Raw genomic sequence first — 14,261 nt, forward strand, 5'->3', positions numbered from 1 at the left:
ACAGCTAACAGCAAAACAGCCCAGAAACATCTGTTTACAACTCTCAGGCGTACTGTCCGACAAAATCCATGTCTTCTTATGATCTAATCAACATGGAATACACAGAAAATTGATATTGGAGTATTTTTTTTTCTCAAAAATTGCAGCAACATAATTATAAATGACAGAAAATGTGTCAAACCTCACTAGCATATCAGCTAATTAGCAAACGAGGAATGAAATAAAAAGACATACAGAAAACTTTGAAAACAAAAACTGTGCACTGACTTGACAAAATATATTTCTTCAAGTATATAAAATGTCTTTTTTCCCCTAAAGAGGACACAACTCAGCTCAATGTGAAAGCTGTCTGTATTTCAGCATCTTGTGAATATAACTTCAGCCTGCAAATTAAAGATTTACTTCAAGTAAAAATGCCACAAGTTAAAAAAAAAGCATGTCAAAAAAAAAACAACAACTCTCACGATGGGACCCTGTCAATCAGTAGACGAATACAGAAATTACTTTTCTTATGCAAATATTTAATAATTTGTCAGTTTATGAGGCAAAAGTCCACACGCACAGGCGAGAGAGCTCTGAAAATCCACCCTGTCAGGGCTGCATTAAATAATTAAACTATAATCGGGATTATTACAGAGGTGAAAAATTAAAACGAAAAGCCCAAACGTAAAGCAAGCATGTAAACGTGCATTCTGAAGTCGATCAATTGTTTTAAATTGTCAAAGACAATATTAAGTTTTATTTTTTTGTTAGGGGGGCGGGGTTGGGGGGGGGGGGCGGCGGCAGCGGCATGTCAAACACCCGTGGTGATTTTGCCACAAAATGGGTTTAGATTTTGGAACATCAGAAGAGGACACAGCTGCTTCTCAAGAGGCAGGACCCGGTTCTGCGGTGGGGGGGCATGTTCAATCAGATGCCGACAGGGCGCCAAGGGGTCCATCAATTAACGCTTGCAATAGGTTTGGACCTTTAGAATCCATTCATAAATATCTCTTTCAACACAAATTAAAAGTGTATGTAAACATTTCCAGGTGCAGGACTGCAGTGTAGATTGTTTTTACAGGTTGAGATTTCATTTTCAAAAAAAATACAATGAATGTCAGAAAGGCGGTTTTCAAGTTTCTTTTTATCACAAAAAAAAAAAAATAGAAACGTGAAGCGAAAGATGAAAAATATCAACAGACCCTTTATGTTTGAACATTAATGGTGTAGAACACACAGCTAGAAAAATGTGGACACGTTTGTAGAGCTGGGCAGGAACGCAGGATTACATCTGAGTGTTATTTTCGTCCTCCGGCTACGTCGCTATCAAGCATACATTCTAATCCTCAACCGGAAATGCTGAGAGCAAACTCCTGCTCATGCTGCTAATATTGCTCAAATCTGCAATTCATTTCTCCAATTTCTTTCCAAAAATCAAACAAAAGTGAGTTGGTAGCTTTTGCAAAACTTCTTGTAAGCTTCCGACACACACACACACACACACACACACACACACACGCACGCACGCAAAATCCTGTTGGCTTGCCCAGCTTTCCTCCGTCTAAGTTTTCTTGGACTGAGTCAATCAAACAGATCATATCAAGATAAAAACAGTTTACCAGCAAAATAATTACAGGAAGGGCTTAGCCAATGGTCAATTGAAATCAAAGTGTATACTCGCATTAAATAAGGCACTAAAGTGGAGGCTTTTTAACAGATGGAGTCAAGCGTGGAGAGCTTTGATATCGCACCAGCACATTCTGCAACTCAACAGATTAAAAAGGGAAATGCAAACGTAAAATTCAGCCACGTATTTGAATTAAAAATGTGTTTAAGTCAAATTCAGACCTTGCACAGGCATTCCTAAATAATTCCTACTGCCACTCTCTCTCTCTCTCTCTCTCTCACACACACACACACACACACACACGACATGTCGCCTTCCTAGCAGACCCGGCATGTTTGACAGCTGGCTGATTCAGCCTGTCCTGCTGCTGTAACCTTTCAGTAAACATCTCCTGCAGCTGATTGGAGGCTCACACATCTGAAAGACCAGTTATTAATCATCACTGCCTGTCAGCCAATCACAAAAAAGAAAAAAAACGACAACAAAAAAAAAACCTACCAACAACCCAGCCTTCAAAGTCTTTCTGCGAACAAAAGCACCTTAAAATTAGCCGCTTGTTGACGTTCTTTGATGTGTTGATGAACGGCGGATCAAGTGATGCAGCATTTTTAGCATTTGTGAGTCAAACAGCTCACCTGACGGCAGCGGCTGTGAGGCAGGAGAACACACCGAGGCAGGTTTTTCATCTTTAAATAGACGTACAGCGGAACATGTAAACAGATCATGAAAAACCCCCCAAAAACGTGATTCAATTTTAAGTTCAAACCTGAGGTATCCTAAGTGCCGTGCAGTGCGTTTTGCTTTCTGAAGAGCATTTGGCCCTTAAACTCTCGTGTGCTGACAGAAATCAGCAAGATACTCAAAACAAAACTACTGGGAAAAAAAAAAATTCTCCCAAGCATGGTTGTTGTACTGTTAAGATGTCTCCCACGGTGGCCGACAAAGCTCAACACAAACACCTCAACACAGCTGAAAAAAAAGCAACAAAGCAAACAAAAACACCGCAACGGAAGTGAGCGGCCCAAATCTTTTAAGTGACGCGGGTAACATCATACGATCTTTCCCGGTGGACAGGCGGAAAGACAGCCAAGGCTGAGTCCGAATAGCCAAGTGGTAACCTACGTCCCACTGCTACGACCTCCCGCGACAGCCTCCTCCTACAACCTAGACACTGTGGGACCAATCAGACACCGGTGGTGAAGCACGACCTCTGCTGGCAAAGCACAGATACCACAAATAGGTAGACAGCACCAACGAAAGCCCCACCTGCTGGCCTGACTGTCATACTGCACTCCATTCCGAATGCACCTTTCACTCATTTTCTATTAAGCACATGAACGCACCGGTAAAGTTGTGTTCGTACCGCGTCGCGTTTGGTGTGAACACACCTTTAGTCATCAACAATGACTAGAAATGTTCGTGTTGCATAAGAATGGGAGACTGTCGGTGGCGCAAACTTGGCTTGCGGGTCCACAAGTTTTTAGGGGACGAAGAAGAAGTCCGCGGTGCATTGTGGGCCATAGGTTGCTCCGTAGGATGCACCTGAACCGACCTACAAAGTGGGCGTATTTAGGCTGGAATTTAGGTCGCGAAGTAGGTCGCTACTCGCACCAGTTGAGGTTTCGGACAGCCTACGACCTGCTCTGAGACCTACGATCCGACCTACTTGGCATTTCGGACGCAGCACAAGAAAAATGTTGCTATCATAAAATACAAGTTTTGAGAAATATAAACACATACATTTGGCATTAATTGCGCACAACTGCATACATTTCTCAAAAACGTTTCCTTCCGCCTGTCTGCTCTCTTCTGTGTTTTTTTTCCTCAGTTGCATCGTGTCTTTATTTGCGTCCTGGCTTTTTTTTTTTTTTTAATTTGAGTCGCGGCGTTCGCGTTGTGGTAAGTTTTCTCGGCCACCATAGTCTTCTTCTCACAAAGTCCCCCCCCCCCAATAATTCTGCACTTAAAGTTGATTTTTTTTCTTCTTCTTGATCTTTGGTGTGCTGAATGTACTCAGGTTCCAAGGGTCCCAGGGACCTGGTCCCAGTTCAAAGATGACCCATCTGCCTGGATTGTTTACAAGGTATGAAGAACACATCATCATCATCAGGTTCAGTGTTCCACCCTGCTAGTGAACGTCCTAACCAAGTTTAGTACTTTGTTGAATTCTGGGTCAAAAGGCCTCATGCACATGGACGTACACTGAAATGTTTTGAATCCAGAAAAACTGAATAAGGGTCAAATTTGACCTCAGGAAAAGATGAGTTGAAAATATTTCTCTGTATAAACAGTAATTTTTGAGTCCAGTAAAATGCAATGTTCAAGAAATTTTTAACAATTTTCAGCTGGGGCTCGTTGAAGAAAACGCAAGGCGCTAAAAACGAAATTACAGATAAAGAATTACTTAGTAAATGGTGTTTTTTGTGTGTGTTTTTATGTGCAGTTGAATGAATTTGTCGAGGGCGATATTGTCAAACTTTTGTGATTTTCCAGGGCCAGTTTAAAGTTTTGCTTTGGCCTGAAACACCTAAATTGTCACACTACAATCGCATGTTTGATTCTGCTCCGAGTTCTATGGCTGATCTACAGTTCGAAGCATGCGCGAGGCTTCCCCTCTACGACTTCTCCGCCACTCCCGAGGTCTTCACAGCTTGTAGCGGCATCTCATCTGACATGTCCACTGGGTTGTCGTAGGCCTGAGAGTCATCCTCGCCGTGCTGGTGTCTTGCAAAATTCACAAACACCTGCAATAACAAAGAGCAGAGAGAGAGAGAGAGGGAGGGAGTACTTAAGGGTAATGGCAAGATAAAACTAATACACAGATGAGTGTGTGTGTGTGTGTGTGTGTGTGTATGGGGGGGCGTGTGTCTGTGGACATTTCTCTTTGTATCACAGATTGGCTCTCCCACTCTCCGCCTCTAAACAAACAGAAATGGCGGTAGACGACGGGATGCATGTGAATGAGGCATGAGCTATGAAGCATCAAGTAAGCGTCTCGTCTCACACAGTGAATGTCAGTTTGACATCTCTGACCAGCTGAGAAAGAGAATAAAACAATCATTCTTCTCTATGTGATGTCCATTTAATGTCAGATGAAATCAATCCTGCGGCGTTCGTAAAAAGCGCCGTATATTTCATTGTGTTGTAAACACCACTGTAGTCCTGGCCTTTCGTTCTCTTGGCATCGTGGGTTATGCGGGGGAATTTTACTCTGTAGAGGAAGCAAACAAAGAGGATCACATAAAATAAGGAGAGCACTGCTGTTTCATTAAAAGCGGACACGTGAATTACAAGATTGTGTTTAAAATCTTCATGGAAATAAAGGAAAACAGAGCAATTCCAGCGGAGGCGGCGGATGCGGATGAACAAGTTCCATGAATTTTATCTCTTTCACAACTACACATACTGAAAATTAAATTGGCCAACAATCATTGGGAGCAAAAATGTAAAATAGGACTTTTAATTACAAAGGTCTGTGTGAATTCAATATGGGAAACACTCGGCTGCAGATGAATCGCCTCGCTCAAGCACGCCCAGGTTCCGCCGAAAGAATGACATCACAAAACTAAGAGGCCACATTGAGTTTCCTGCGTAGGGGTGTAGGGGGAACTGGGACATCCAGAGGGAGTCCGGATTAGAGTCACTGCTCCGTCCTGCTCCACTGACTAGCAGCTCTTAATGTGCAAAAGTGGCATAATGGGATGGAACAGACCGGCGCTAGCTTGTTTTCAAACTTAAAAAGGGCAACTTTAAATGTGGGATTTCAAGTGAATCAAATTGTTCTCCTGTCGGGGAACGCTCATGCTTGGCTGGTTGCCTTGGCTTTTTATGAAACGCCATCGTCCCTCCTCCCGTTGCTCCCGACCCAACCTCCACCACAGAACATCACTTGCATGGATATCCATAAAGGCTAGCAGAGGCTAATGGGACTCCCCAGTTTGATGTGGTCCCCGGTTCTCCAGAGCGTGAACAGTTGGAGCAGATGTCTTCCCTAAATTGGACTCTATAACTGTAGGTCCGCTACTACATTTAAGATTTGAGAATATTTCGTCACGAGTGTGGTGCCACTGACCAGCTGAGGTGCCAGATGATGGCACGTTCCGTGCTGGTGTACCTCTTTGCCGTGCTGGGGCCAAGAAAGCCTGCTTGCACATATCAACCAACTGGACTTTGGGCGAAAAACTGTTTCATGGAGCTTAATAAGCATTACTACTGAAGCATAATGGACCATTTATTCATGCTCTAATGTTTGGAAAGTGGAGAACATCTAGCCCTCAATACCCCTAACCTAACCCTTCAGTTTTTCCATCCATCCATCTTTGCTGGAACCTGTAAAGTTCACATTAGTCAATAATGACACTTTTGTAAACTGATGGATAACAAATTGAAGTAATTAATGAGGGATTTTGACAGAGTTCGCTTGATGGCTGTTTTTCCGCGAACGACGTCTTATTGGGTCAGAAGACAACCCGGCTGATGGCAACAACAGATTCGTCTGGACCGATGAGACCTTTATCCCGTTCATGAAAAAAATATGCATGTCCGTTACCAGGGCAACTATTTGTTTTATCTTCAGTTTGCAGCCTGTACTTCTATTTTTATGACAGTCACGTTAGGGCAAATATTGCCTGTACCGCCGACTTTTGACAAAACTAGTTTTTCAAGACGTCATCAGGTGACTTGTACCAGAGGAGGAATCAGGACATGGAGGCGCACACACACACGTGCTTCTGAATCTCTGCTGACTTCCGTCATGTTACTGCGGTAAATACGTTCAAAGTATTGCCTACATCATGACGTAGATTTGCATGAAGTATGTTACTGTGTTTCCAAAACTCTTTAAGTTTATAATGAGAGCCTCCTGACCTCAAATTGCAATCGCTAAGCCTTATCTTGGGTGTGGAAAGAGCCACGCAGCAGACGAGAATAATTGAGGAGGAAGCCGCCCGACCATTGGCAGAGTGTATCGAGGTCACAGCTGTCAAGGCATCTTATCAGGGGAAAATGATTAAGAGAATAAGAATGACAGAGGCAAAAAAAGTACAGCCCCCATCTCTTGGCCTCTGACCCTGCCACTGGATGATGGGGTGGGCTTGGTGTGCTGAGGCATGGAAAGAATTCCTTATTCATAGTCAAGGCTGTCATCTTGGAATTGAATATTTGCATTTAACTTCCCTACAAAAATCCTTTGTCATTGCTGGAGGTAGAGGACAGGTGGAATATGGGCCATGGGAGAAACCTGTTCAGTTTTGAGGCAGATCCATTTAATCTTCCATAATGGCATATTTTTTACGTGAGACATTTACATTAATGGATATTTTTGAGCAGGGGTGCCCCAGACCTTTTCTCTTGGAGGGCCAAAACTGAAACTTAAGGGTGGTTCGCTGGACAAGAGCAATCACACTGGCCCTCAATGCATCAAATGAAGCTTCAATTTAAACAGGTGTACATTTGACTACGAATGACCTGCCGTTGACAAATGTATTGTAATGTCACACCTGCGTATATGTGAATTTTGGAGGCCTCGCCCCTTGATTTTGCAAAATGGAGAAGCCTAATCTGGTTTAGAAGAGGAAATTCTCCAGCCTGGAGAATGAAATCTTCACGTCACATGATCACGATTGGTTGGAAATTTCACCGCATCACACTTTTATCAATGTTATTTTCCAGGCCCTAATTAGACCTGTGATTACCCCTGAAATGGCTGCGGTGAAAAGGGTCTGTAGTCCTCAGGGGTGACTGTTAGTTCTCTCAGATGTGGAACCTGAACAGATGGGGGGTGTCCGACTTGATATTTCCTGTCCTTTGTCTGCTGCAAATCAACCATCTATTCGTCTTTGAGAAACTTAGGAAGCACACCCACTCCTCCTGCAGTAATTTGCGGTGCGAGTAACTACACTGGGTTTTACTGAGTTTGTAATATTTTGTCTACTTGCAAAACTGCCTTTATTTTCTATTTCCTTCTTCAGCTTAATGTAGGTGTAGGCACGGCTTTGAAATGCCAAATCTACTGTGACTGTCTAGCTTGGAGCAGACAACTGGATCTTGATAGATTTGTCCTTATTAGGCACCGGTTCACAACCTCAACACAAGCTGCTGCTTGCACCGCTTGATGTGCTGCCATGAAAGCAGTGCCCACAGAGAAACATGCCATTCATTTGGAATTTTTTATTTCTGGAGTCCAGTATTTTTGCTCTCGGCCAATTCCTAAGTGAAATATCGTTCTTATTGGCTGCTAAATACACCGCTATGTTCACCAGCTGCTTTCTAGCTTTGTTTGTGTGCTGTTTGATGCTGCTTGGCTGCTGTTACTAAAGCAAGCTGCTGTTGCTGGACACCAGATGAGAGGGAACCCCAAGGGTGAAGCTGCTACTATGAGCGAAAAGATACTAAATAGATATAAGCAACAATTTAATGTGGGTTAATGACCATCGGCAGCAACACTGCACAGTTGGACAAATATGCCCCCTTCACACCCGCTGTTATGATGTGTTTTTGGTGGTTTCCAATCAGATTTGACTTGACCAAAAGCTTTTACAACTGGCACCACCGTACATCGGGCGGCACGGTGGTGCGGTGGTCAGCACCGTCGCCTCACAGCAAGAAGGTTCCGGGTTCCAGTCCCAGCTCCAGCACAGGATCTTTCTGTGAGTCTCCATGTTCTCCCTGTTCCTGTGTGGGTTCTCTCTGGTACTCCAGCTTCCTCCCACAGTCCAAAGACATCAAGAGGGGACGAGGCTGATTGATACTCTAAATTGACTGTAGGTGTGACTGTGAGTGTGAATGGTTGTCTGTCTCTATGTGTTGGTCCTGTGATGGACTGGTGATCCATCCAGGGTGAACCCCGCCTCTAGCCCGAAGGCTGCTGGGATAGGCTCCACCCCCCGCGACCCTTGACAGGATAAGCGGGAGAAAATGGGTGGATGGATGGATGGACTACTGTACGTCTCCACTTAGCACATTGAGACACGATCCCAATCTGACCACGCAGCCCCTCGCTACACCAGAAGTTACCTCGTCGTCTTCTTTCTCTGCTGCTTTATGTCCTCAGAGCGTCTATGGCAGTGGGCTATACTGCCCGCCCCCCTTTACACGCCAGTAACGCAACAAGAAAAACATCACGCTATGTGTGAGGTTATGCTGTTGCAAAACTGTGCTCGCGTTTCCATGTCAAGTCTTCAACAACTGGAATACCAATGACAGGAAGACGCGCTGACATACACAGCTGCTTTTATTTGCCTGTTTGCGTGGCACGTTGACACTCGGGACCTCTGACTCCCTCACAGCTACGGGGGCGGGTTCGTACTGTTACACATGATCAGCCGGATAGTTTCAGCTAATCCTTGGTGTCACCACATAACGTAACTTGAATCAGTAATTCAGGGTAAACAAGGCAGAATTTCTACTTTTTGTGGCAATGTACATCACAAATTCCAAAAAGAAAAAAACAGAATTTTCTTTCTTTCTATGGAGCATGCTTCCATAGCTTAATTACACATCAGAATTATCATTGGACAGTTGGATAAATAATAAGAGATTACATCTACTTTTACTGGACCGGAGAAAGTACTCATTTTGTAATCCTCTGAAAGTTATCTTTACGATACTCAGTGTGTCAAAGCAGATGAAGTCAGAAACGCTCATTCAGAAGTCAGATTAAATACTTGAAATGTTAACGATGACAAAAAACTTCGCCTGATATTTTGACAGAGCGATGCAAGATGGAATAACCACTTATATTATGGTTGCAAGATGCTTCATTGGTTCGGTGGTGACAAGGTTGAAAATGAGCCATTGTCAAACACACAAAGGAGCACATACTTCAAATTCCTGTCACATCATCTGCCTCCTTGAGACAGTAAAGCGACACTTTTAGACACATTTACCTTCCAAATGCCCCGTTTGCAAAGCGCAGTGCTGGCCATCAGCGTTAACGCCCCAGCTCCAAGCTGTTTGGATCAATATTAATTGTGGAGCGAGATGGGGGTGTTATACTGTAGGTCAAGGCTCTTCTCTATAAATCATCAGCCGAAAGGTGGCTGACTGGGTCTCTTAAGGTTCTCCAGTCCTCCCCTTCGTGTTGGAAAATGACCGCCTGCTACACATTTGATGTATTTACTGCCTGAGATCTGCTGTATGTTGACCAGTGCTTCATGTGGGGAAAGATGACAAAAAGGTTAAAGGAGAGACTGCACAACTTTGGAGGTGATAGGACTCCAATGATCTGTGAAGCAGAAAGAGCGTTCTGCAAAAGTAATTTTGGGGGGAATCGGACTGTAGAAGGATAAGAAAGAACTGGATTGAATTGTTTATTCCGTTCCCGTCAAAGCGGTAGAATAATTGAACCGTACAAGAAAGTCTGCTTTTTTTCTATATGAAGTTATTGATTCTTTACAGTCCCTCCAGAAAATGCCGATAGTGCGAATGCATAAATGAATGCAAAATCAGGCAAACTGTGGAAAATGCGTTTCTTGCGTATTCTTAGAATTCAGGAGATGTTGCCATAAAATGGCGGCAGTTCTGCTGCAAAAAGCTGGAAAATATTGCAATTTTCATCGACGCAGAGGCTGCCATTTTCTGGAAGTGACGTCAGATCCGCAACGCTACGTGACATGTCACTGTCTCGTGTGCGTATTCGCGTGAAAACATTGAAGACAGCAAACCTTTATCATTTACCAATGAGGAATTTTCCAAGTTGAAATTTACAACTGGCAACTCTAACATCCCGACTTCCCGCTTCAACTGGAATGTACCATTACACAACCTTACAGTTTTAAGAGATTGCAATTTCCCATTTGAGCAGACAATTATTGAGTCTTTATCAAAATTCAGAGAATAAAACGAATTGAGAACTGAAATATTCTCAGCTCTTTCTGTGCTCTAGAACAGTTATCATGCCAACAAGAAATAGCAATTTTCGCACCAAATCACACATTTTTCCAGTTCTTGCAATTTTATTGCCATTTTTTCTGGAAGTGATGTGGATTTTTTTCCACTTTATTTAAGAATATCAACTCAAGTCAATCAATCAAGTTAAAATCAAACATTTTTAACTGTGACAAAAAGCAAAACCCACAGAAAAATACTGGAGGGACTGTCTTCATGTGACATTATTGGATTTATAGCAGAGGGGAGAAACTGCATTATCATGACATAAATACATCGCATCTCTGTGGAAAAGAGAATGGTAGGATGTTCTTTTATTTTTTTGGTCCAAGAGGAGGCTCCTCTACCCCTGTGGAGTGGACTGGTGACCTTTGTGGAACCCTTAGAGGTCATCCTCACCTCCCACCTGCTCATCTGCCGCTGAGCTAATGGCAGGCTTGCAAGAGCAGACACACTCACTCACCTCTGATTGCCTGATTGCATCAGGTCCCGGGGGCCATTTGGAAAACACAAGGTGAAGTAAGTCCACAACAAGCAGGGCCTGGTTTATCTCAACTATCTGGCCTGGCTGTTGTGCTACCAGGACGCACGAGACAGGGTGGGTTATAAATTCAGGGAGCTGTCTTCGCCACACAATCTGCGTGCGGTCGCCATTGGTCAGTCAGGGTAAAAATAGAGAATCATGTGGAGGAAGTGACAGATCTTTAAACATTATGCAGCACTTAAAATGCACAGATTGATGACTTAATGAGCCATTCAATTGAGCCGTCACTCCACAGAATTAGGGCGATAATAGAACTTGGTCTGAGATTGTCGGATATCTGAAATGAAAGCCTCGTCTTCTGCTGAGACTCTTTCGCTCTCATGAATAACAGACATTACTGAACAATTGAAGCAAAGGAGTCGAGCAACTTTTCTAACTGGATTGGGAGGGAGCATTGTCAATACGACATCTGGGTTGAGGAAAATATGTCATGAAGTTTCTTTCTATAAATCAGAATACCGATGTTCAGAGGCAATAAAAGGGTTTTTGCTACCATTTACTGATGAAGCAGAGACTTTCTGGAATGATAATGGAAAGATGGAGAGTTTTATCTTCAGTGCATTACAATAGCGTGTGATATTGATCAAATGGTTGTATCAACCTCTCGAAATATTCTGGTCTCAGTTGACGCTCATAGAGACAGAGAGAGAGAGAGGGAGACGGGGCATATCAGCAAATGCATATTTAATAACCAGCCTGAGATGCAACACTGATACCTATTGTGTTAAGAACACATCAAGAGTTTCTGTGTGACATCGGATGTGACAGACAGCTTCAAAAAATTTGAACTGCAAATCCTTTTTTTTTTTTTTTTTTGTAAAGTAAAACTGAAGTTTGGGTGTAAAGTGCATGGACCCTCCTGCAGAAGCTTTGGCCCTCGAATCGTCCAAATCTCTCAAGCCCGATGTTGACAAAGTGGACGTTGGGATACAGTCGTGCAAGTTCAGCTCACGAGCCGTTGTGGTCATTCCCCTGGGTCCGTTCATGTAGGGACGCGTGTCAAGTGCAATTACATTGGGGGGTACGTCAAAACAATCTGGAGCATCCGCCCCAAACCCACGGGAGCAGCAAGAGCATTTGCTGAAGACCCTGTCACGACCACCGAAAACATCTGCTCAGTGCCATGGCTGACAAAGCTAGAATTAATGTTAGCGGTGCTACTCAAGCCACCGGTAAACCCAGTGCCATTTGATGGGATGGAGGTACCCAGCAGGAGGTTGAGTGTTGCAGGGGCAAAAAGTTGGGGAACCACCGACATCATCGCTCATCGTTGCACTTCAGTGTCAAAAACGTACGCCGGGGTGGTGTAAAGGTTAAAGTGCTCACCTAAACTGCGGCAGTGGCAGTAACTCCACTAGGAAAGCGCATGTCATGGGATATGAAGTTGCAAAGAGCTGAAGGCACGGCGCTACTCGTGTTGCTGTGGAACGGCAGTCCTCGGTTCACTCAATCAGTTGAAAACCCCAAAATTAAAATCCCTTTTTGAGGAGTGCAGTTAATTACCTTGTTGTGATTCTCTCACAGGGCCCGAGTGTCCTGCTCGACTAATTGGTCGTCGTGCTTTCGTTCGAGCGATTGCCGTGCAATTGTTGCGTTAGTTGAAAAGGCGCCCGCCGTGACTCATGCATTCACTTTGGCAGGAAGCGAGGAAAGGGCTGGGCACTCAAGGTTGGTGCTTTTCAGGCACCAACTAAATCACTGAGGTACTACCAAGCACCAAAACCTGTTAAAAATGTTCTGTGCCATTTTTCAAAACTAAGATGTCATCTCATGTGGTTGCACCACAGGTCCGTTGCCGTTACTCCGAGGACGGCCCAGCAAATTGAGTTGCCATTTTTATCTTGAGTGTTTTCAAGAGTAAAAGTTAATCTGAGTACTCATCCTGTGTTTCGGGGCATACCTGGTCCAGCGTGGTCTGGGACACCGAATAGTCCTCCACGCCCAGTCTCTGTTGATGACTGGTGAACTGGCTGAAGATGTTGGCCAAAGCCCCCTGCGTGTAAGGCAGCTGATATTGCAGCGTGTTGTGATGCTTCTCCTTCAACACGCTCCCGGGAAAGGTCTGCTGGACGAAGTCCTCCACTAGCTTCAGGTCAGGAGGCGAGCCACCAACCCTCACAATCACCGTGTAGCCATCGCCAAACCTAGGAAGAGAGTCAAACATTAGGAACTCAATTCTGCTGGTTCAGGTTGACATCACTTTAAACCTGACAATCTATTTTCATTTCAATATACAGGAAGCAACCACCACCACAGCCTAAGGTTTGTTCCCCCCCAAAAAGGCCCCATCTACTCAGTCAGTTCGAACTGGTTTGGTTTCTAAAATGTCCAGCCAACCACTGTCTGCTCTGAAGTTGATGTAAAATACTCCGCAGCAACTAAAAGCAGCAGAACACCTAATTCATTTCAGCAGGCCAAACAAAGGCGAGCAGCTCGACAGAAATAATGCAAGAAGGACAAGGCAGTGTCAGCCAAAATGCAGGTAACATTAGCGAAATCAACTTGCCGTCGGGTCCCTAATGGTGTGAAAGAGCCCTGGTTCAAAGGCATTTCAGATGCGATGACATATCACATAACACAAGCTACAATTCCCGTGTATGTACAGTTGAAATCTGAATAATGCGAGATTCCATTTTTAGGCCATGGCAGCCCCAACTCCTACGAATCAGTGAGACACAGCGCGAGTTCAGGATTCATAGGATAGAGAGGGAAGAGGCTCACGGCAGAAGAGAGAACAAATTAGCAACCTTAAAGGATATTTCATCCAAAATGGAAACGCTGTAAAGCTTTCAGGATGTATCCGATTCAACTCAAAACTGGACAAATAACGCACAAAGCAAAACATGATTCATAACGTTCAAAAATTATTTTGAGAGAATTATTTTGGGGGGCAGGGGTGGGGGTGGGGGGGGCGACAGATCCAGAGGAAAAAAAATAACTTCAAGAAATGTTGTGTTTGCATCCATTTTTTTTTATAGGGGATAATGATAGACTAATATTGCTGACCATGTATGGTATTGTGTCATGGATGAACATGTTGTGATAATCTGGGTTACTGTGTGTTATGTGAATAATCCAGACAACTCAGGTTGGTGATTTATGATGAAAACTGAAGCAGAGACGGGAGCACCAGGACTCCTGTTCAAATACACCGTTTTTTATTATTATTTTAATGGTGTGCAATTGTTATTCTTCGAAATTTTGTTTTTGTTTTTAATGTTT

General features: G+C 43.8%; 1 protein-coding gene across 1 annotated transcript in view; it reads right to left on the reverse strand.

Annotated features, from left to right (window-relative positions):
* Positions 1-267: 267 nt before the first annotated feature.
* The window catches only part of LOC147238630 (phospholipid-transporting ATPase ABCA1), a 165,041-nt gene continuing 151,047 nt past the window's right edge, over positions 268-14,261 (reverse strand). Inside the window, 2 exon segments of the mRNA XM_086198248.1 lie at positions 268-4,353; positions 12,940-13,183. Coding sequence (XP_086054374.1) covers positions 4,225-4,353; positions 12,940-13,183 — 373 coding nt within the window. The 3' untranslated portion in view covers positions 268-4,224.

Source organism: Aulostomus chinensis, chromosome 24, assembly GCF_037954235.1.
Source record: "Aulostomus chinensis isolate RoL2024-O1b breed Wild chromosome 24, RoL_Achi_v1.0, whole genome shotgun sequence".
In the NCBI taxonomy this organism is placed as follows: Eukaryota; Metazoa; Chordata; class Actinopteri; order Syngnathiformes; family Aulostomidae; genus Aulostomus; species Aulostomus chinensis.